This window comes from Rutilus rutilus (genome assembly GCF_951802725.1).
Source record: "Rutilus rutilus genome assembly, chromosome: 2".
Taxonomy (NCBI): Eukaryota; Metazoa; Chordata; class Actinopteri; order Cypriniformes; family Leuciscidae; genus Rutilus; species Rutilus rutilus.
This window is the reverse complement of record NC_140210.1, coordinates 57252046-57275109: the sequence shown is the minus strand read 5'-3', so window position 1 is coordinate 57275109 and position 23064 is coordinate 57252046. Positions and strand designations below refer to the sequence as shown.

Below are 23064 nucleotides of genomic sequence, written 5' to 3'. Positions count from 1 at the left end.
CTCCTGCTACCTTTTCTTCTCATTTTTCTCTCAAGATTGTTTTGTAACTGACTCTGGATTAATATCCACTGTAAACTGTCAGTTAATCATACAAAATGTATTATGGATTAGAAATGATACGGTACTTTTTGTCCTTGAAGTTTCCCAGTGATCACTTGTTTGATTTTCTCCTGGCAAGATAAAAGATAAAGATAAAACTGGTGAAAAGTCTCATTGACTTTTAAATTGGAGGACAGACCTGAGTCATAGAGATTTAGTAAACAATGGACCAGTAAACAACCAGTTAGAACGATCAAATGACAGCAAGTTTGGTAAGTGCCATGTGGTTCAGCAAGTACCAGTGGAAAAAGAAACTATGTTGTTATGTTTAGTACTATTTTTTTTTTTTTACCATTATGATTTCTTTCTTATAACTATTTTCCACATGCTTACAGAACATAATTGATTAATTTTATCAGGTCGAGGAATAAACTGATTTCTCGCCTCTTTTACAGTTTACCTGAAGTCAGGGGTTTTTTCTAACTCGTCTTTTTATTGTATTTATTTTTCTGACTGATCCGTTTGATCTTTCATATTCTCATTAGTTTTAAATTTGCTTCTAAAATTTGTTATAGCTGTATATCAGTTTTATCAAATTAGTAACTCATTTCTCAAATTATTTCATTCTCATGTGGCCCCCATCATTTTCCAATTCATTTGACAATGTGTTTTTAAAAAAACCATTTTTAGAAATCCAATAGCTTCGTTTATAAATAAATAAAGTCAATACTCTAATTTTGTTGTTAAGTAATCAAATTTTGTTAGAATGTCCAGAATAAGATAAATTTTCTTCTTAATTAAAGGGACAATGTGTAGCTTTTTAGGTATTTTATTATCTAAAATCAATATTTGTATTCATAAATATGCCCTCAATGGTGTACAAATACCTCTGCCAATGATCAGACTAATCCTCGTAAACGAAGAATTTATTATCTTTATATACATGGGACGGGTAGGTCCACGGAGGCTTCCATGTAGTTCCGCCATCTTGAAAAACTATAATAGCAGAGAGGGACAAAAAGTACTAGGCCAACGCGTTTCCACAACGCGTTTTCGTTCAGAGCCAGCGTCACGTGACTGAAGCCAGCAGAAGCGGAGGAGCAGAGCAGTTGAGAGGCGCTTGTCACTGCCGCGGCAAGTTTAAAAGGCTGCACTGCACGGTTATTTATACACCGTTCATTCATACATATGCTGAGTCACAGGTCCATAAGTCATAAGTCCTCGTCGTCGAAAAAGTCCAAAATAGACCGTAAAAGGAAACGTGACCGGAGATTACAAAAACAAGGGTTAATGTCGGGATTGCTAATGCAGGAGAAAGCTTTCAAAAGAGATGCTGAAGTTGCCTGCTTTCTTCTCGACAGGTAAGTCAATGTTATGGTCTTAATTACAAGCTTTTTTTTCATTGCTTGGTTGTGAACTTTATTATATAGATAGTAGAACATTTATAGTTTTACTATCTATTTATCTATTCTATTTATAGTAAGTTAAACAGGCTCTTTGGTGAATAGCAGCTATTGAGTAAAGTAACATTAGAGAAGGCTCTGATGATGATGATATCTAACAGTGCACATACTTCAAAAAATATAACGAATAAAGAAGGCATTACTACTAATTACCATAGTTAATGTTTTTCACAGTCAGTAATTCATATCAATCACGGATGAATGGAAAGGACAGACTGAAACTGCTCAGGTTAACTCCCCGTATTTGAGTATATGATCACATGACTGCAGGGTTCAAATGTTTCGCTTTAACCTTTCAGAGATATTGTAGTTATTAATAATTAAATAAAATCTCGTTGTCACTCTAAATGGAAAGTTTTATTTTACTTGGATGCTTCTTAAATAATTTAATTGTTTAATATGTTAGTCAGTACATTTAAAAAGTTTCATTTGGTACATGAATTTTCTGTAGAGGATTTGAAAGTGGGAAAGGACAAGCTAAACATAACTCAGATAATGGTTATGTTTCTAAACTAGAATATGCTCATCATCAACTGTAGCAGTTTGCTGGTAATTATAAGGGAATTTAGTTTTTTTATCAAATTACTTCAAAACTACAAAACGTACAGTCATTGTGTGTGTGTGTGTGTGTGTGTGTGTGTGTGTGTGTGTGTGTGTGTGTGTGTTTGGATCCTATTTTCAGAATGTAGTCACGTATTTGTAGTATATTTGTTATATTTTTCATAGTGTAATTATATTGCAACCTAAAAGCTGTCAAATATCCCCACAGTGTTCAAGTCAAATATCTATACCTACAGACATATTTTACCCGATTACAAGAAGATATTTTAATTAAAATAATTATTCACCACATAAAACGTCTCGGTTACTCATGTAACCCTCGTTCCCTGAAGGAGGGAACGGGAGACGTAACGTTGACCTGATGACGTAATTGGGATCGCCTTGAGAGACCAATCTACTTCGAGAGTATTAAAACGAGCCAATGCACATTGGCATGCGATAATTGCTTCAGCTGCTCTGCTTGCAGCAGGTGCGTCGCATATTTGTTTTACGCTGAGGAGCAGAGACGTGTTCGGCTATACAGCGATGGTCAGCAATGGTGACAACGGGACGTTACGTCTCCTGTTCCCTTCTTTAGGAAACGAGGGTTACATCAGTAACCGAGACGTTCCCTATCAGTCGCTCGCCGTAATTGGGATCCCTATGGAAAACGCCCTAAACAAGACTCTCAGACCCCCAACTTGCTGGGGCGGAAGGCCTGCATAGAGGGAGTTCAAACTGCTGTTCCATTAGATCCCAAACAGTGGAACTCTTTGGATAACACCTTATGCCTTTCCAGGGGAGAGGGACGCTGCGGAAGCCACATCCTGCCCGAAGGGAGGTAACGTGGAGAATACACATATGGACTGGACGGTTAGGCGCAGTGCAACATATGGAATATCACTGGGGTGGCTCCAGCCTGAGAACGGGGAGGCTACATCAGACAGTGACGGTAAAGTGGACTCTGCCTAGTGAAAGACACAGGGGGTTCTTCTCAATATGTCTCCTTGTCTCCTCGCTCCTCTGTCCTCCATCCTATGACCCGAAAACCGATCGAGCTCAGCCATCTTGAAGGATATCTCAATTCTCTAATTGCACCGCGAGGAGGCGAGGATCGAGGAGTGAGGAAGCTTCCTGAGGAGTCATGAGCGAGGATACACCTTTGCGAAAGAGCTTTATTGAATAAACGTGACGCACGTATAAATTCTCCTCCCCCTTCACATCGGTCACAATAATTTTAATTATACTTTATCTTTGCAGTTTATATAAACCACACATCTCACATATTTCAACAGGTTTTCTTTTATTATTATTATTTATTATGAATTTCTTAAATAATCAAACTAATACAACATAAGGGCAGATCCTTTGAGCGCAGCTGATGACGCGGTGAAGTGACGCTTGAGTGATCAAGTATTCCAATGTATAAAAAAGCTTTCATTCGATTCCTCCGTCCTCATTTTCTTTCCTTGCATCCTTCCCTCGCATCCTACAGGGAGTGGAGCTGAGACGCGAGGAAAGGAAGTGAGGAAAGGAAACGAGGATGCACAAATAAGTATTTAGAAGCACCCAGGCTCACCACAGGGAGCTGGTCGTGGAAGAATAAGCATTTGGGATCGCCGCAGGGATCACCACATATGGAACCCAGCCTAGGACAGGTTACACAAACCTACGAGCACTAGGCCAGGCGTCAGATGCTCCGCAACGTCTGACTGCCGAAGGGGTGCGGAGGTACTCAACAGGGTTCGCCTAAGTGGGGAACTCGACTGGAGCAGAAAAGTGCATGTATCCACTCCATGAGGAGGGGAGTGGTGCAGCAAGCCAACACTAGAGCAGGAACTTCGGTGGTACCGGCTGGTTGAAGCGAGCACACAGGAAGAAACCGGCTCAACACGTAGGCTATAAAACCTAGCGAACGTGTTAGGTGTCGCCCAGCCTGCAGCTCTACAGATGTCTGTCAGCGAGGCGCAGAGTGCCAGCGTCCAAGAAGAAGTGACACTCCCAGTGGAGTGGGGTCTCAACCCGGGCAGGCAGGGCACGCCTTGGGCTTCGTAAGCCAAAGCAATGGCATCCACTATCCAGTGGGCCATCCTCTGCTTGGAGACAGCCTTTCCCTTCTACTGGCCTCCGTAACAGATGAAGAGCTGATCTGAGGTCCTGAGGCTTTGTGGTCTGTCCACGTAAAGGCAAAGAGCACGAACGGGACAGAGAAAAAGCAAGAGCTGGGTCTGCCTCCTCCGAAGGCAGTGCTTGCAGGTTCACCACCTGGTCCCGGAACCCTCTTGATGGAGGCCAATGCAATCAGGAGTAGTGTTTTACAGGACAGAATTTTTAACTCCGCTGACTACAAAGGCTCAAAGGGTGGTCTCTGAAGTGCCGAAAGGACCAGGACAAATCCCAAGAGGGTATAGAGAGCGGGTATATAGATTTAGTCTCCTCGCCCCCCTCAGGAACCTGACAATCAGGTTGTGCTTTCCCAATGACTTACCTTCAACTGCATCGTGATGTGCGGCGATAGCGGCAACATACACTTTAAGGGTGGAGGGAGACAGCCTTCACTCAAACCTATCTTGCAGGAAGGAAAGCACGGCTCTGATCAAGCAAGTTCAGAGGTTCTCCTCCTCCTCGTGAGCATAGACCACCCTGGCGGTTGATGTATACAACGGTCGCAGTGCTGTCCGTAGGGACCAGTACTTGCTTTGCCTAGTAGCGGCATTTTGAAGCGGCCCAGCACAAGATGTACTGCTAACAACTCGAGGCAGTTGATGTGCCAATGCAGTTGAGGCCCCGTCCACAGACCTGAAGCGAGCTCACGCAGTTCAACACTGACTGGACATGGGACTCTGTGAGGCGTGCTGTCATGTTGATCAAGTCCAGCTCCATAGTGAGAAAAGAGATACTCTGCCCGGGGGTGAGTGTGCTCTTTTCCCAGCTGACCCGAAGCCCTAGGTGGCTGAGGTGCCCTGTGTTCGCACAACTGGTCTCTCGACCGAGCCAGAATGAGCCAGTCGTCGAGGTAGTTGCGATTGCGAACAACACGCTCGCACATGGGAGCAATGGCCGCCTCCGTGACTTTCGTGAAGACACTGGGCGACAGGGCCAGCCCGAAGGGTAAGACTTTGTACTGACATGCCCGCCCCTCAAATGCAAAGTGAAGAAACAGTCTGTGTCGAGGGGGAATCGAGACAAGAAAGTACATGTCCTTCAGGTCGATCACTGCAGACCAATCTTGGGGGCGGATGCACTTGAAAATGCGTTTCTGCGCAAGCATCTTTAAACGCAGTCTGTGAAGGGATCGGTTCAAGACACGCAGGTCCAAGATAGGTCGTAACCCACCGCTTTTTTGGGTACAATGAAGTACTGGCTGTAGAAGCACTAGCCAGGGTCCCAGTATGGTGTCTTGACGGTGTCTTGACAGACGTACCTGGGGTGGGGCAGCACGGTGGAATGCAGGGACCAGACTAAGACGGCATAGCAGCCCGAAGTGGGGTCTGAGTGTGCAGTGCAACACTAACCTGACTCCACCGATCGGCAGGGGATGAGTGAGATGGCATAGAAGCAAGCACATCAAGCTAATGCTGGTGAAGCAAGAGGGTGGCAAGACATAGCGTCGCACACCGCCAACCTCGCTTTCTTGGGACCCAGAGATAGAGAAGCTGCTTTTGCTGAAAATTTGGTACAGAATGATTCAACAAAAGTTTTCTGCCCGGCTCTCCTCCGGGGAGGAGCAGCTGACTCTGGGGCTTCCTGCAAAAGCTTGACGTCACAGTAGGGAACTGACACCCTTGGTGACAAACAGACTGAGGGGCAGCCCACCAGTGATTCAGGGAGCACATTGTGGCAAGCTTTTGGTAACCTCAGCCTGCTTTTGAACTGTGGAGATCCGCTGGGCACAGTCTCCAACAGTATCGACGAAAGGCCACCTCGAGAAAGCGAACTATGGCAGTGTCTCACACCTCTGCAAGGTTTAGTCAGGGGGGCGCTTCTGGACCACTAGGGTGGACATCATCTGGCCGAGGGCCAGCGCTGTGACTTTAAACAGGGTCAGTCACTAGGCGCAGCTCAACCCCGACTCAGAACTACCCTCATGCATTATGACTGACCCGGGAAAGCATGGCTGCCAAGTCTGAATGTGATTCAGCAAGATAAAGGCAAGACGAACAACTTGCTGATGTGGTCATGTTCTCATAAGAGAATATAACCACCCACAAACAAGTCTCAACATGTTTGTGATGCGATAGAGTGAGGGGAGTGAGATCGCAGCCAGCGCTGTAATACCAACACCAGATTGAAGAGGCGTTCTCCTGAGGAAGCAGACTCGTTTTCTTCTTTTGAAGTGCAACACTGTCAGAAGATTGTAGAGCAGGAACAGTAGAACCGCTCGGCTCCAAAGTGAGAGACAAATATGCGACACACCTGCTGCTTGTTATATGCTCGCGCTGCAAGCAGAACAGCTGATGCAATTATCACATACCAATGTGCGTTGGCTCATTTTAATACTCTCAAAGTAGATTGGTATCTCAAGGCGATTTCAATTACATTGACGTTATGTCGAACGTGAGCGACTGATAGGAAACCATATAAAGTGGTTCCGATATATAGTATGTTAAAAACTACCAACTCACATAAAAAGTCAAGAGTCAAACTGACCAACAAAAAATACTGATCACAATAATGATGACCAAATATTTTCAAGACAAAATCAACATCAAGTTGTTTAATCCTCCTCTGCTGAGATCTTCAGAGATTTAATGTCTTTTCTCTTCTGTTAATCAGAATTCTAACCAGACTGACTTTATTTCTGTCAGACGTCTACAGGAGTTTGAGAATTAACTGAGAATTAACATTAATTAGATTTTTTTGTGGCTGCTGTGACAGTGTGTTTGTCAAACATATTAGCTAATAGTAAGAGTTTAAGTTACAATCATTGTTCTATTCTGTCCAAAACAACTTCATATACAGAGTTTAGTTCAATCCATCTCTACTCTCTCAATCCACAAGCTCAATGTGACACTGCCTCCTACTGGCAGAAAGAGCTCAATGTACAGTTTCAGGATGAGCTCAAGGAGTCTTTTATCCAGATTTACTGATGAAAAGACACTATGATGATTCAGGAGCAGTTTGTTCTTTAGCGTGTTTCTTCTGGTGGGTCTGAAAACTACCTAAATAAGCAAATCTCTCGTCACAGATGGAGCAGCAGTAAGGCTTCTCTCCTGTATGAACTCGCTCATGAGTCTTCAGGACGTCCGATCGAGCAAACGTCTTGTCACACTGAGAACACTTGAACGATCTTTCTCCTGTATGAATCCGCTGGTGATTTTTTAAGGTACTCTGTTTAGCGAAACTCTTCCCACAAACTCTACAGTGATACGGTCTTTCTCCAGTGTGAACTCTCTGATGAAGTCCAAAATTAACCGGACTAAAGAAGCTCTTCCCACAGTAGGAGCACAGGTACGGTTTCTCTCCGGTGTGAGTCCTCTCATGGCAAATCAATTGAGATTTGTGACGGAATCTTTTATCGCAGTGTGAACACTGATACGGTTTCTCCTCAGAATGTATTTTATGGTGTGAATTTAGAGAACTTGAGTTTGTGAAGGTTTTCCCACATTCGCTGCACTGGTAAGGCCTCTCGTTGGTGTGAACGCGCACATGCTTCTTCAAATGGGATCCATGGTTGTAACTCTTCTCGCAGTGAAGACACTTGTAAGGCCTTTCACCCGTGTGGATTCGCTTATGAGCATCAAGATTCCCTTTGGTGCTGAAATACTTGTCGCACTCACTGCAGTGGAAAGACTTTTCACCAGTGTGTGTTCTCTTATGACTTGAAAGTTGTTGTTTGTTCCTGAAATACTTGTCGCACTCGCTGCAGTGGAAAGTCTTTTCGCCAGTGTGTGTCTTCATATGAACTGTCATATTAGATGGAAGGGTGAAAAAATCCTTCCCGCACTGTTCGCAGTGAAACTCCTTCTTCACGCTGTGCTCTTTTGAATGACGTCTCTTCTCTTTTAAGGTAGGAAAGCTGATGTTGCATCTCTTGCAGGAGAAGCTTTTCTGTTCTGTGTGTTTTCTCTTGTGTCTCGCTAAATTTCCCTGTTTTCTGAATGTTTTCCCACAGGTGACGCAGGAGAAACTCTTGACCTTCAGCTGATCTTTTGATGTCAAGGTTGTTTCCTCATCAGAAGATGAACCTCCATTCACATCTGAAAAGAAAAAAAGGTATTAAAATCTTTGTTAATGTTAACTCACACATATACTAATGCATCTATTCACGTTAACAGCACAATTAGTTAACATTAGTTAACATGAACTAACCATGAATAATGCCTGTGAAAAGCTTTACTGTTTTGTAAGGTTAACTTACTGTACATATATACTAGAGATGTCACGATACCCAAATTCCAGTAGTCGGTACCGATACCATTCAAATTTTACGGTTCTCGGTACCACAGCAAAATCTGTTGGAACTATTTTTCTATTTGATTTAACTATTTAAAAAAAAAAATTACATTCAAGCATAAGTAAATTATACATGAGCATTGAAGGCTATATGCTGTTTAAACATAAATATTGCAAAAAAAAATCAATTGAAAAATAAACAACCTTCTATGCACAGATTATTATTATTATTAGTAGTAGTAGTAGTAGTATTTTTAACCCTCTAGGCGCCACGGTCGAGTTTACTCGACAAGATGCGGCACTGAATAAAACGGCCGATTTTGTCAAATAGGGTGTCAAATTTCGTTCGACCTCCCGTCCACTAAATGGCAGACATTAGAGCCCGACCGATATGGATTTTTGGGGGCCGATGCCGATACCGATAAAAAAAAGCCAGATACCGATATATCGGCCGATATTATTTATGTGTATATTATAATACAGTAGCAATATTATTTATGTGTATTATAGTACAGTAAGTTTGGACACACTTTCCAATTGGTGTGTACAAACTTTTGATGGGTACTGTATATAGAATACACAGTATAAACAGAATAAATATATAAACGTTTTGCAATGATCACTCAAATGTGATCAAACACTTGTGTGACAAAGATATGTAATGGAGGCAGGGTGAATGATAGAATGAGAATTTGAGCTGTAACCAAACTAGTTTGCATTGCATTTTATATTTTATTATATTCTAAATTCTGTTGCATAATCTTCACTAACGACTTTGTCCTTTTAATTTAGTCACCTTATTTAAAACATAACTTGTATCAATAAATATATCAAAAGTGTCACTGACAAAACCTTATCTTCTATTTTTAATCTTAATTTCTCTAATATCTACCAGTGGAGGAAGAACTCAGATCTTTTTAGTAAAGTAAAATGAATCATATCATAATGAAAACGTTTATAATTACATATGTACAGTAGTTTTATACTATTTTAAATTAGTAAGCAAAATGTACTAAACGTGAAACTAGGCTAGCCTACTCTTAATGCAAAATGGCCCTATATAAAGTGTTATAATTATATAAATTATTGGAGTAGGGCTGGACCGGAATATTCGAATATTTGTTCGGTGGGTTGGTAGTGGATTTGAAAGTTTGACATTTGAATATTCGTTTTTTTTTTTTCACATCTGGGATCCCCCGCGAAACGGTTCTCATTCGCGCTTGAATAAGGCCGGCGACACACTGACTGCGTGGCATGGCCGTTTTTATTTCGGCTCCCATGTTAACAGGTTGAGGTTGCACACTGCCTGCGTGAGACACGCGTCTCTCAGGCCCGGCTCGAGCCACGCGGAAAACGCGTGCAGTGCATGCTAGAAATATAACCGACGTCTGAGTGTTCCAGCAACGGTGTTCTCTGGCTAGAGCGCAGAACAGCGGAGTTTGTATGGACAAAGTGCATGTCTGAGCTTGTGTTTTGGGTTAAGCTGCGTTGCTTTGACATTGTGGAAAATAGAATAATAGAAACAAAATGTATTAGCCTTTTTTTACCCGTTATTATCAATTTAAATTAATCTCGTTTTTTAACTTAACAATTTCGTTTTTCTTTATTTAAATTTCGTTTTTCTTTATTTAAATTTCGTTTTTTCTTTATTTAAATTTCCTTTTTCTTTATTTAAATTTCATTAAATTTCTTTATTTAAATTTTGTAATTTCTTTATTTAAATTTAGTTTTTCTTTATTTAAATTTCGTTTTTCTTTATTTAAATTTCGTTTTTTCTTTATTTAAATTTCATTTTTCTTTATTTAAATTTTGTTTAATTTCTTTATTTAACTTTTGTAATTTCTTTATTTAAATTTCGTTTTTCTTTATTTAAATTTCGTTTTTTCTTTATTTAAATTTCGTTTTTCTTTATTTAAATTTCGTTTTTCTTTATTTAAATCTACCCTTTACTGTCAGTAATTTGTTAGTCAGAAAAATATTAGATTACCTTAAAAGTATTGCTTAATTTAACAGACCTGTGTGTGTGCGTTTTATATCACTGCAGTGTCCTTCTCAGACGCATTCTCTGCCTGCGGGAGGTGCGCCGCTTCCAGCTCGCGCTGTTCTGTAGTTTACTAAAAGTGTATTAATTCTGAATGTGTTGCATCTCGCGTGTCCATCTATATTGCACCAAATGCCACAATGCACTCCCTTGAGAAGTCGATTGGATTAAATAATAAAAATGCAAACGGACATACAGACACATAGAGAATCCTACCTTTATTAGAGAGAAAAATATGTTCAGCTCCGTCTATCCGATGTCCATTACTACCGAAGCTTCGAAGCTCAAAAAGCTTTAACACTGTGTCTACACCAGAAGCGGCTGTTATTTTTTGCCACTTTTGCCAGTTCTTTGTGACAGCTTTTAGGTGCTTTATTGGCAGCGTCATCCTTACATAAATCATGCACGGCGCACGCTGCATTTTTTTTTTTATATTAATTTATCGGCCATTATAAATGCCGATACCGATAGTTAGGAAAATGCCTAATATCGGCCGATAATATCGGCCTGCCGATATATCGGTCGGGCTCTAGCAGACATGTCATACTTCATCCCCGACTCAAAAAAAGTCATGCTTCTATACAAAATCTTCGAGTTAGAGCGCATTGAATCAGTGCGAACAAAAGCGGAGCTAGTGTGCGAGTGAGCCATTTTATCAGAGCAATATTGTCAACGTTAACGAGTATTTGCATTAGATTATTATTATCTAATGGCATCAATAAAGCTTACGCAATGAAGTGTTAGGTCTTCTATTCGCGGACCCTGATTCTGAAGGGGAATATCTGCCTTCAGAATATGACGTTGATTCTGAAAGTGAAAGTATAGCCCAATGTCAGTGGTGGGAACAATGTTTCCCGGTAGGGATGCACCGATCCACATTTTTTCACTTCCGATCCGATCCCGATACCTGAATTTGGATATCGACCGATACCGATACTATTCCGATACAAGAGCTGTGTTTGCTTTAATATTGTTGTTATCATTATTGTTTATTTTATATGATGCTGAAATAAACTTCTCTCAACAGGCAAGTATGATATGTACGTATGTATGCATGTATGTCCCAAAAGGCAACTTGAGGCAAGTATAAGGTCAGAAAACGAAGTCAGAAAAACAGGAAATCCTGTTAATAGGAAAAATCCCATTCTGGAAACAAATATGCAACTGTAAGGGTTTCAAATTGATTGTCATTTCAATATTTATTACATTCCCAAAATGTCAAATACTTATACTAAATACATGAAAAGTGCAAGTGTAAACATCTTACACACACTTTCTGAAGGGTGATCCTCGCTCCGATGCGGTAACTCTCTCTCGATGAATGCTCGATCAACATCGGCATCTTGCAAACAGACAAGCGGATTTCACCTCAGATGTCAATTTCGCACTGGACGCGCGAATGGATTCAAAATATTCAAGCGTCCAACTAGACGCGTGTTTGACGCGCTATTCGCGTTTGGTGAGAACGCACAGTAACGTGGTGCTTTTTTAAATTTTTGATTGCGTTTGTTGTGTTGTACGATGCGAGGGAGCTTCAAAGAGCTCTGAATTACGGCTTTGCAAACATTGCATTTAGCTGTCTTGCTCTGCGGTGTTTCCAGTGTGAAGTATTTCCATAAAGCGGACATGTTGGCTAGCCGCAAACTGCGGAATGGATTTCCTGAGCGGGGGTGTGATACGTGAATTACACTGGTATCGTCCCGATACCGATACTGGATCGGATCGGCCCCATCCCTACTTCCCAGGGTCGGAGTGTTCATCGCGAAGTTAGCAGGCATGTTAGTGTTGTGGGGAACGAGGCGGGAGATTTTTACTGCGCTAGCCATGTAGCTTTGTCTTCTGACCGTGTGCCTCTCCGCAATCACGGCGACAGTATTGTGGTGGAGACTTTGTCTAATGCCACTGGGTATGTTAGATGAGGTCGAAGTATTCATAGGACAGTTAGGGGGCAACGTGGAGGCAGGGTGGGAAGTCGCAATGACAATTACAGTAGTCCGAGCTGTGCACACTCGGCGCGCGCGAGGCAGATCTGGCCGCGCCCGCGCTGCTCGTAGCAGGAGCACAGAGGCGGTGTGACACGGGGCGGTGTGACACGGGGCGAGTGAGCTTTTGAACTAAACAGGTCTTGTCTACTTGTGTTTGTGTGTCCTATAAATAATATATATGTGCCCCATACATGGAACCAGAGTGCCTACTGTATGTAGTAAATGGAAAATCTCTACAGCAAAAGGCCAACCGCTACATGCATTCGGTTTGTTTCTACCATTTATTAGTAATGATTTACACAGTTTGTTTACTACTTACTGTTTACCTGAGCATTCAGTATTGTGCAATATAGCATACAGAAGGTGAGGGACATTTTGGGGGGAAAGAAGTGCTGCATTTTATTAGCCTGGGTGCCAGCCCGAACCCCGCCCACAACATTTTTTGGTCGGGAAGTTCGGTCTGGACTCGCTCCGTTGAGGAGCTATTATGCCCGAACAAAAATTGTTCGGACCAATCAAATTGTCAGGGCGGGCTTTATACGATGATGGACAGATGAGCAACGGTAACGTAATCATCCACGTCACCAAAGAGTGCTTGATTTGAATTAGTTTACAACAAAGACGACTGCTGCTGGAGAATTGAGATTTCACAAGTTCACATTTACAAATAAGTCAGATAGAATAAATGCGTATATAAGATTTCACACAAATAAGTCGATAGAATGCGTATATGACGTGCTGTCCGAGGAGAGGGCTGTGGGCTCGGTAGCCATACTCCCCCGTATTCCTGGTTGTGAGAGAACAAGACAAGAGTGAGAATTCGGGGTGGTGGAGGGATGCTGAAAAACTGTCAAGGAGTGTTAGGTAAGTTGACAGAGTGAATATGCTTCCTCATGCTGATAGATAGGGTAACGTTAGACATGGTATTGTTTGATGACAAGTTGATATTGGATTGATTATTTGTACGTGCTCCTCCCGAACTTTGTTTATGAAACATCATGTGTAGATTCCGCCATCGCGTCTGTTATAGAAAATATCCACAGCGCATTCATTTTAAAAGAGGAACAGAGAGCCGCGACATTTTGTTGGTTGAAAATATGAATGAAGAACATGCGTCATTTACTCCGTTGCTCTGATTGGTTGTAGGTCTATCCAAATGAGTGCAGAGGGTTTTTTTTCCCTGGTTCGGTTGAGACACACCCCATAATCAAATCTCTATGGAGCGGTATCAGACTCACATTCTGACTAGAATCTGAGTATGACGACGTCAGGCTAGCATTTTATCATTTAAACGTGACTTTTCATGAAAATTCTATAATCCATGATGGCCGCCACCATATGATGTCATAATATGCAAATTAGATGAGCTAATGTAATCCTAATATTACAGTAGCCTAATATAATAATTTCTGTCAATTTCTTCAAGTTAAACCTAACTTTTATTTTGACGGGTTGCCGTGAAGACCTTTGAGTTTCTGTGTGTGTATGATATGACGATAGTTTTTCTCAAATGAAACGGTAAAATGCTCATGAAGTGACTCTCAGAGCGGCTCTGGAGATTCATCATGTCATCATATCGTGAGGCAGCAGAGACTGAAAACAGCGCGAGCGTCACTCGTGGTTCAGTGTGTGTGTGTGTGTGTGTGTATTTGTGTGTGAGAGGTAAATGAAACCACACGTTTGCGCCATTCATTCACACAGAGACCAGCAGAACATGCAGGGTTAATATTTAAATAGTCTTTTTGTGGTTTAATATACACAGACACTACATATATCGTGGTATATATCGGCTGCAGTGCTCCTAGTAAAAGAGTTAGTCTGGAGCGCCGCGCTTAGATAAACACGGAGCGACTGAAAGCAGCTCCTATTGGTGGGTACCGGTACTACAGAAATGCTGGTATCGTCACATTTTAAAAATGTCAGTACCGACTTGGTACCAAAGTATCGGTACTTTTGACAACACTAATACTGTATATACATTAGTTTATGTAGCAGTTGATACACACTAAGGATGAACATGAACATGTTTTCCCGCTAGTTTCTGCTGTAGAATTATGTTTACCAAAAGCCCAAATCAATGCCTTATTATTAAATAATGTTGATAAGGTACACAACAGCATTTTTACCTTTAGGGTAAGATGGGGATTTAGAAATGTTCATCCTTAGTGTGCGTGTCAACTGCTACATAAACTAATGTATATATGTACAGTAAGTTAACCTTACAAAACAGTAACGCTTTTCACAGGCGTTGTTCAAGGTTAGTTCATGTTAACTAATTGTGCTGTTAATGTGAATAGATGCATTAGCATTTGTGTGAGTTAACATTAACAAAGATTATCTAATGCTGAACAGAGGCGTTGTTCATGGTTAGTTCATGTTAACTAATGCATTAACTAATGGAACCTTATTGTAAAGTGGTACCAAAATGTCTAACTTAAAATGAACAATTAGATTTAATGAATCATGCACTGACCATCATGCAATCCTATAATATCTGTCTATATTGTTCTATAACTTCTAGAGCTTAAAAATGAAAGATAAATGTGAAATTGTGATGCAGCTCATGATACAGTGTTTTCAACACATCGGTTCACAGTAACTAATGTCTGCACCTGCTGATTTAGGAACACAACTACATGTTTACACACATTTTGATTATGATTCGCCATAAAAAAAGATCATAAATGGAAGATACACACCTGAAGGGATAAAACCATCACTGTCACCATTTCGATTATCCTCATCCTCATTTTCTTCATCCTCAACATCATTTCCTTCATCATCCTCATTCTGAACATCATCTTCATCCTCCTCCTCATGGTTCTGTTGTTGTTCCTCTGCTGTGGTTTCTTCTCCTCGTCTGTCTAGCAGGTTCCTGCAGTCCTCCAGTTTGACGGAGCACATCTTCATCTGCTGTTCTCCAGCGTTACAGTCAGAGGTTTGATCAGCGGATCCATGATCCTGAGCGTCAGTATAACACAGTAAAGTGAGGCTGAGCTCTGAGTCCTGTGTGTCTCTGGATCTCCAGACTGAATCCTGAGCTTCTGTCCCATCAGTCACACACACTGAAACCTTCTCCAGATCCTGACAAACACATCATAGATCAACACAAATAAACAACAACCTGTTGATATATTAACCTCATTACTCAGCAGTTATCTCTAGTGGTTATACTGGTGATTTGTTTGCATATTTTGCTGTTAACTTAAGAAGTGAGAAGCTAACAAAGCTTTAGTTTGATTGAGCTGAAGGATGAAATGAGCGGCTCAAACCTCTCTGTTGGGTTTGTCTCCTCTTTCTCTCAGCTTTGCCTCCAGTGACGCCACCTCTTTCTTCAGCTGACAGATTTCAGTGATGAAATCCTCAATATCCAGCATGGACAGATCAGTTCCTACTGATTTACAGCAGATCACATCCATCTGCGCTCTCATGGTCAACATCTGAAGACAAACACAACATCATTACTACAAGAGGCATTTATAATGAACTCACACTGAATTAAAACTCAAAATGAAGAACAGAATAAGAAAATTATTGCATTTTCTGATAATATTAATACACCGGAAGATATTAATTTAAGATATAAATTAACATGTTTAGGTGTGTTTATGTTTCATTATGGCAAGAATATCATTATAATACATTATCATTATCTAAAACTGCTGGATTTAAACGCAGATTTCAGAAATTAAACATGATAATGTGATACTTGTACTCGTTTCTAAGCGTCATTTAAGTGTCCAGCATTGAAAATTAAACGTGTTAACTTTGGTTTTATTACAAATATCACAGTTAAAACAGCTACTGTAGTAAGCAACGGCTAATGTGTGTTTATAACTACAATAAACTTACTATTACAAATACCCTTTACTATGGTTACTGTGGTAAAATCACGGTTAATTCGTTTTTTTTAATGATAAATGCGAAAAAGTAGTTAATTTAAAGCTCATTAAAACACTACAGACAGAAAATCAACAATCACACACACAGTTAAAAACAACACACCTCAGCGTGAGCGCGCCAGGCTTCCTCTTCTTCAGTGGTTTTACCGGCGGACTGAAGAGCGTCACAGCGACTCCTACAGGTTTCAGGAAGAAACGCTAGTCAGTAGAATTTTTTTTTCAACCAGAGGATTAATTTCTTTGCGATAATTATTTTACCTGACATGGTGGCACAAATGTTCTGGGAAAACACATGGCATTGAAAATGCATAACCCATGGCTCTTTCTTGATTAAATAATATTTAAAATCCCAATGATTTGATTATGGCTTTTATGAATGGCTTTTTAACAAGTCTAGCTCAATCAATCTCTCAAGTTTAAGATACGATCATTGTTCTATTCTGTGCAACACAACTTCATTTACAGAGTTTGGTTCAATCCATCTCAACTCTCTCAATCCACAAGCTCAATGTGACACTGCCTCCTACTGGCAGAAAGAGCTCAATGTACAGTTTCAGGATGAGCTCAATGAGTCCTTTATCCAGATTTACTGATGAAAAGACATTATGAGGCGGTTTACTGGAGAGAGATAAAGCCTTGTCTTCAGATTAACAGAAATCTGATTTATCTGTCATGGTTTTAAATAGTCCTAGACTTAGTCTAAACCAGAGTTTAAGATCCTCCAGGATATATAATTTTGCATAGGGCTGAATTGGGAGAGTAACATTAGTGGTTTTGGGGTTACCATTGTGGTGAAGTGTGCAGAGCATGTGCTTGGGTTGAGGACCTGCTAACCACCATTCAAATTTAATTTAATAACAAAACAATCACTATTGTAGTGTTATAAATATAATAGGTTTTTTACGGTAAAGTACTGGAAACCAGCTGCTAGATTTTTACTGTAATTTTTAGTCCAATTATGTAAAACTTTGTAAAATTAGTTAAAAAATTGCTACCGTATTCTTTACAGTAAGGTACGGTAAATGCAAAGGTAAGGTTTTTTTTACAGTGTACTTCCAAAATCTGTACATTTAACAAAATATAACTGTATACAGGGCTTGACATTAACTTTTTTGCTCACTAGCCAATGTGGCTAGTGGTTTTCCAAAGTTACTAGCCACACAGCATTTTTACTAGCCACATTTTTGTTGTTGAGAAATTACCTAATAAAAGTTTACTATGGCGTGCTAAAATTTACTTGAACTAGATTTACAACCCTTTTAAATGTAAAACCACTGTACACACCAAAATAAAGACTACATAAATATATAACAATACAGGTCATTATCATTAGCTCTGATAAGGTTGTGTGTAAAGCTCCTTTTTTTTTAAAATAAAACCATGTATTATGTATGATATGTCGCCACATTGCTCCACCGACATACGACATAACTCCAGCAGGGCAGCTAGCTGTCTCTTCGATTCTTTGTTGTCGGTCACTAGCGACAATACTCATTAGGGCTGTCAAAATTGCTCAAAAATGACCTTCGAATATTCCCTCTAAAAAAAACACATAGCTTATACTCGAACTATTCGAACATCTGGTTGCGCATGTCAATGACGCGCATTACAAAGAGACATAACTACTTGTATAGGTAGTTTATTTAAGTTTAAACATATTTGACAACGTATTACCTACACGAAAACAAGTAAATCAACTAATGGCCAAGACCACAGACCTCACTCACTCTCGCTCGCTCACTCGCAGGCACTCTTTCTCTCTCTCGCCCTCGCCCTCACCCTCAGCACCAAACGCGAATAGAGCGTCTGGCGCGAGTGTAAAGACGCGTTTACGCGCGTCTGGAGGTCTTGCGGCGCGAATGAGGCGTCACGCGCTCTGTGCATAACAGTTTAAATGGACAACAACAATAAGCAAATGTTGAGTGCTGATCAAGAGTTTTGTGCAAGCAATTTAAGGTCGCAACTCTTATATAGCAGGCTTCATTCAGTGATTGAAACAAATATTATTAACATTAATTGAAGTTTTACAGTATAACCGACATTGAACGCTCCGAGCGAGCTGTGCTGTGGTAAACATGGAACTTTTCCTTGACATGAAACGGTAAATAATCAAACCAGTGGAAGCCTGCAGTGCATGAAACTGTTGTATCTAACCTACCTTATTCATGCAATATCTATTCAGTCAGTACAGTAGCCTACACTTTAGTAATGTTTCTGTTTAACGTTAAATAAAATGACCCCTCAGGCAGCGCGCCCACTCGCAAAGCAGACAGCCGCGCCTCTGCTACCGCGGGCGTTTTTCCACATTCGAATATTAATTTTCACCTTCGAAATTCTGTTTTTTTAAAACTATTCGAATATATATTCGAATTTAGAATATTCGTTGACAGCCCTATGGGATTTGTAGTGTCGTAGTGTCACACTTATTTCAGATGCCTTTTGAGAAGACTACAATTATTCAACCCGCCAAAGTGGCTAGTTGGAGTGATGCGTTACCCGCCACGAGCAAAATCCACCCGCATTTGGCGGGTTGGCGGGTGTTAATGTCAAGCCCTGACTGTATAGTACTGTAAAATTACATGAAATGTCCCATGAGAGCTATTACAGTTTTTCATTGTCCATAGTAAGGGCACATGCTGTTCAGCAATTAACATTTCTTTTCCGTTTGCCTTTTTTAATTTTTTTACCGTTAAAATTACGAATTTTTTTTACAGTGTAGATTTTGTATAATATTCTATTCAAAATTCAATATTGGAGAATGAGTTGCCCTTTAAGACATTTGTTGTTGAAGAGGACTTTGTCATTTATTCTGCATGACTCTCTCTCTCCTTCTCTGCTGTCATATCAGGTTTAGTCGAGTTGCAATGAGTCTGCAACATTATCAGTGATATATAAGCATTTACTGAAAAGAAATGCACAGTAATTACTGTTGATGATACTGACGTGTGAAATTTGTTTTGTTGTCTAGTCATTTGAATACACACAGCTAAAAACACCACTTGAGGGTGCCATAAACGTGCACTTGAGCAAACCTTGCCAGCTGTGTGCAAATTAAAATGTACAGTTTCCACTCGTATGTCGTAGTAAAAATCAATAAAGGGCACCTTGTTTTGAAACTAAATGAGAAAAGATGATGCAGAGACGCTACGTTTTCACCGTAGTACAGGCAATATTCACCGTTTTGAGTTACACACGCTTACAAATCCTCTCATGCACTGTAAAACCTAACAGTAATATGTACTAAATGCAATTGAGTTCACAGCACTCAAATATTACCGAAACTTGAATGACTGAAACAGAACTCAAACTGAATGAGTTATAGAACATTTCTAGATCCCAGAATGATAATTGTATAATTAAGTGATTTATTGAGTGATGATTGAGCGCCTCAATTAGTGATGAGCACCTGCTGTTAACAAGCAGAATCACTGAAGGAAAGAGAAACACAAGAACTACAACTGACTTCAGCCACAGCAAAATCAACGGGAGATAAAAGAAGACATTAAATCTGTGAAGATCTCAGCAGAGGAGGATTAAACAACTCCACAAACAGCATTACAAGCTTCACTTATTATTAACCACTTTTACTTTATTACTGCCATTCATCTACAGAAGTTCTTATTAGAATTAACAAAGGTTTAGAAGTTGATTATTTGTTTCATTTAAGGTCACCATGATGGAGATCAGCGTTTGCTTTAGTTGGGCTCTTGACCCTTGACTTTTGCACTTAAAGGGATACTCCACTTTTTTCGGAAATATGCTCATTTTACAACTCCCCCAGAGTTAAACAGTTTACCGTTTTAGAATCCATTCAGCCGAACTCCGGGTCTGACGGTACCACTTTTAGCATAGCTTAGCATAGATCATTGATTCAGACGAGTCCAGTAGCATTTCTTTCAAAATGACCAAAGAGTTTCAATATTTTTCCTATTTAAAACTTGACTCTTCTGTAGTTAAACCGTGTACTAAGATCGACCGAAAATGAAAAGTTGCGATTTTCTAAGCCTATATGGCTAGGAACTAGAGTGCGGATCGGGCCGAATTTTTCTGTCCGAGCCCGGCCCGCGTCCGACAGAGCAGTAACCGAACCCGACCCGAGCCCGACAGGCATAAAGATATTTATGTCCGAGCCCGACCCGAGACCGACAGTTAAAATCCCATTTTTTTCTCATACTAATGACACATGTACGTTTGTTTGTGTGGAAAGTCCGCTTTTATTACTGTATAGGAACGCATTCGGAAATGTCAACAGGATGAGTGCATCAGCGCGCACGGAGAAACAAGCGCACTTAACACAGACGCGCATGCACGTGTTTGGTTGTCACGGCTACATAAACAAATTTGAAATTAGCGCACACAGGAAGACAGATGTTATGGTCAAATTTTACATGCATTTTAATCACAAAAATTAACGTTTGCATCAAATGAAAGCATCAGGCACATTGGCTAACATTACCTACATAATAAGCTGTTTTAAATTTAAAATGTTCAATGCCTTATCGCGCTGATGTGACCGAGCCCGACCCGAACCCGAACATAATTTCTAAATATCTGTCCGAACCCGGCCCGGCCCGTCGGGTACCGACGGGTCCCGTCGGGCTCGGGTCGGGTATCCATCCTCTACTAGGAACTACTCTCATTCCAGCGTAATAATCAAGGAACTGTGCGGCTGTACCATGAGTGCAGCAGGCGTAGTGATATGACGCAGCGCCTGAAAATAGGTCTAATAGGTTAGACAAACTTAGTCCCGGTCACGTTGGAAGAAGTTACCGAGCTGGGGACTATTTTTAGGCGCTGCGTCATATCATTACGCCTGCTGCACTCATGGTACAGCCACACAGTTCCTTGATTATTACGCCGGAATGAGAGTAGTTCCTAGCCATATAGGCTTAGAAAATCGCAACTTTTCATTTTCATGCTGGGTACTAGCATAATTCAAAACTCATTTTTTAATGGTCACCATTGTTGAGATTCATATGCTGATTCTTGATTACTGTGTAAGTCAGCATGATACCATAGAGGTTTTTAAAATCTGATTGTCACAACAATGGATCTTACAGCAGAATCAGTTCTGTTATAATGAATAATACAAGTAATACATCACCTGTCTAATCAGAGATTAGGCTCTGGAAAACATCAGAGAATCAAATCACTAAATGATGATTTTTATCATCTAAACACAACCACATGCTCATATTTTCTTTAGGCGTATGTGCCATAACAAATGTGTTTTATAAACACTCAGTTACAGCAGCCAGAGGAAAAACTTGTGTTATAAAGTCAAGGTCGGTCAGACATTTACTTGAACTCGATTTTCTAAACAATTTTAATGAATTTAACGTAAGAATAAGTACATGAGCTTATTTATTTTCCAGTTAATCGGGGTTAGAGAAAACAATGAGAACAAATGCTGCAAAGTGATTCAGATTCTTCTCTTACTCTCATTCTCATAGAAACACTCAAAGAAAAGTGTAACGGATGATCATGTTCTGTCAGCATGTCTTGTAAAGGCCGTCCAGAGGCTGTTAAATCTCACATAAAGACACAGAACAGTCTGACTGGAGCAGGAGATCCAGCATAGAGGGGTTCAGTGAATGTGTGTGTGTGTGTGTGTGTGTGTGAAGGACAGAGTGCGTTTAGTCATACGAGTATTGTGCGAGACAAGACATCTTAAACGAGAACACTTCAGCTGCCAAGACCGTGCATTACAGCTGAACAAATAGTCATTATGGGCTTTCGCACCGGATAGTTCTGGGATCTAGCCACCAGGATGGTTCCCCGATAACTAATGATTCCCCAGGAACATTTTCCTGGTTGCGTTCGCACCGCCAGTAGGAAGTTCCCGGTTTTTGGCTTGTTCGCACCGCAGGAACTAGGAACCATTTTAGTTCTAGGATCTTCTTTTGGAGGAACTAATTTATCCTACTTCAGAGAGCAGTGAATCAGCGTGAGTGAACAGAATGATGGTGTAACGTACAGCTTCTTCTCCATAGTTCTCCTGAATCCACTTCACAGCGTTCTTCTTTTCGCCTGTGAATCTCTCTTCCAGTCTGATGACCAGCAGAAACACACGAGGACCAGGAGCAGACATTCTCATACACTTAGTTTTGTTTTGATAAATTTTGATGTATCTTGGAGGCCTGGAGTGTTGATTATAGAGATACTCCTGCTACCTTTTCTTGTCATTTTTCTCTCAAGATTGAACTGACTCTGGATTAATATCCACTGTAAACTGTCAGTTAATCAAACAAAATGTATTATGGATTAGAAATGATACGGTACTTTTTGTCCTTGAAGTTTCACAGCGATCACTTGTTTGATTTTCTCCTGGCAAGATAAAAGATAAAGATAAAACTGTTGAAAAGTCTCATCTACTTTTAAATTGAAGGACAGACCTGAGTCATAGAGATTTAGTAAACAATGGACCAGTAAACAACCAGTTAGAACGATCAAATGACAGCAAGTTTCATAAGTGTCAAGTGGTTTAGCAAGTACCAATGGGAAAAGAAACTGTTGTTATGTTTAGTACCATTATGATTTCTTATAACTATTTTCCACATGCTTACACAACATAATTGATTAATTTATGAATTATTCCTTTATCAGGTCGAGGAATAAACAAATTTCTTGCCTTTTTAGTTTACCTGAGGTCAGTGTTTTTTTTCTAACTCTTGTCTTTTTATTGTATTTATTTTTCT

At 40.4% G+C, this 23064-nt stretch overlaps 1 protein-coding gene across 3 annotated transcripts; it reads right to left on the bottom strand.

Moving 5' to 3' along the window:
* Positions 1-1879: 1879 nt before the first annotated feature.
* Positions 1880-16593, bottom strand: LOC311286371 (uncharacterized protein). Of its 3 annotated transcripts, none has more exons than XM_084402568.1 (4): positions 16470-16593; positions 15737-15904; positions 15164-15548; positions 1880-8242 (listed from the first exon to the last, which is right to left on the bottom strand). In XM_084402568.1, exons 2-4 carry the CDS (start codon positions 15902-15904, stop codon positions 7143-7145), a joined length of 1653 nt encoding a protein of 550 aa, XP_084258694.1. In that variant the 5' UTR covers positions 16470-16593; the 3' UTR covers positions 1880-7142. The 3 variants fall into 3 exon arrangements, with proteins under 3 accessions (XP_084258694.1, XP_084258695.1, XP_084258696.1); XM_084402569.1 differs by having other exon boundaries at positions 16453-16477; XM_084402570.1 differs by having other exon boundaries at positions 16317-16472.
* Positions 16594-23064: the final 6471 nt, after the last annotated feature.

Excerpts from the sequence above, each read along its gene's own strand:
- LOC311286371 (XM_084402568.1), bottom strand. The coding sequence starts at position 15,904 with ATGTTGACCATGAGAGCGCAGATGGATGTGATCTGCTGTAAATCAGTA. Across the intron at positions 15,549-15,736 it reads GAGACAAACCCAACAGAGAG|GATCTGGAGAAGGTTTCAGT; the intron begins GTTTGAGCCGCT and ends TGTGTTTGTCAG. Across the intron at positions 8,243-15,163 it reads TGATGGTTTTATCCCTTCAG|ATGTGAATGGAGGTTCATCT; the intron begins GTGTGTATCTTC and ends TTTTCTTTTCAG.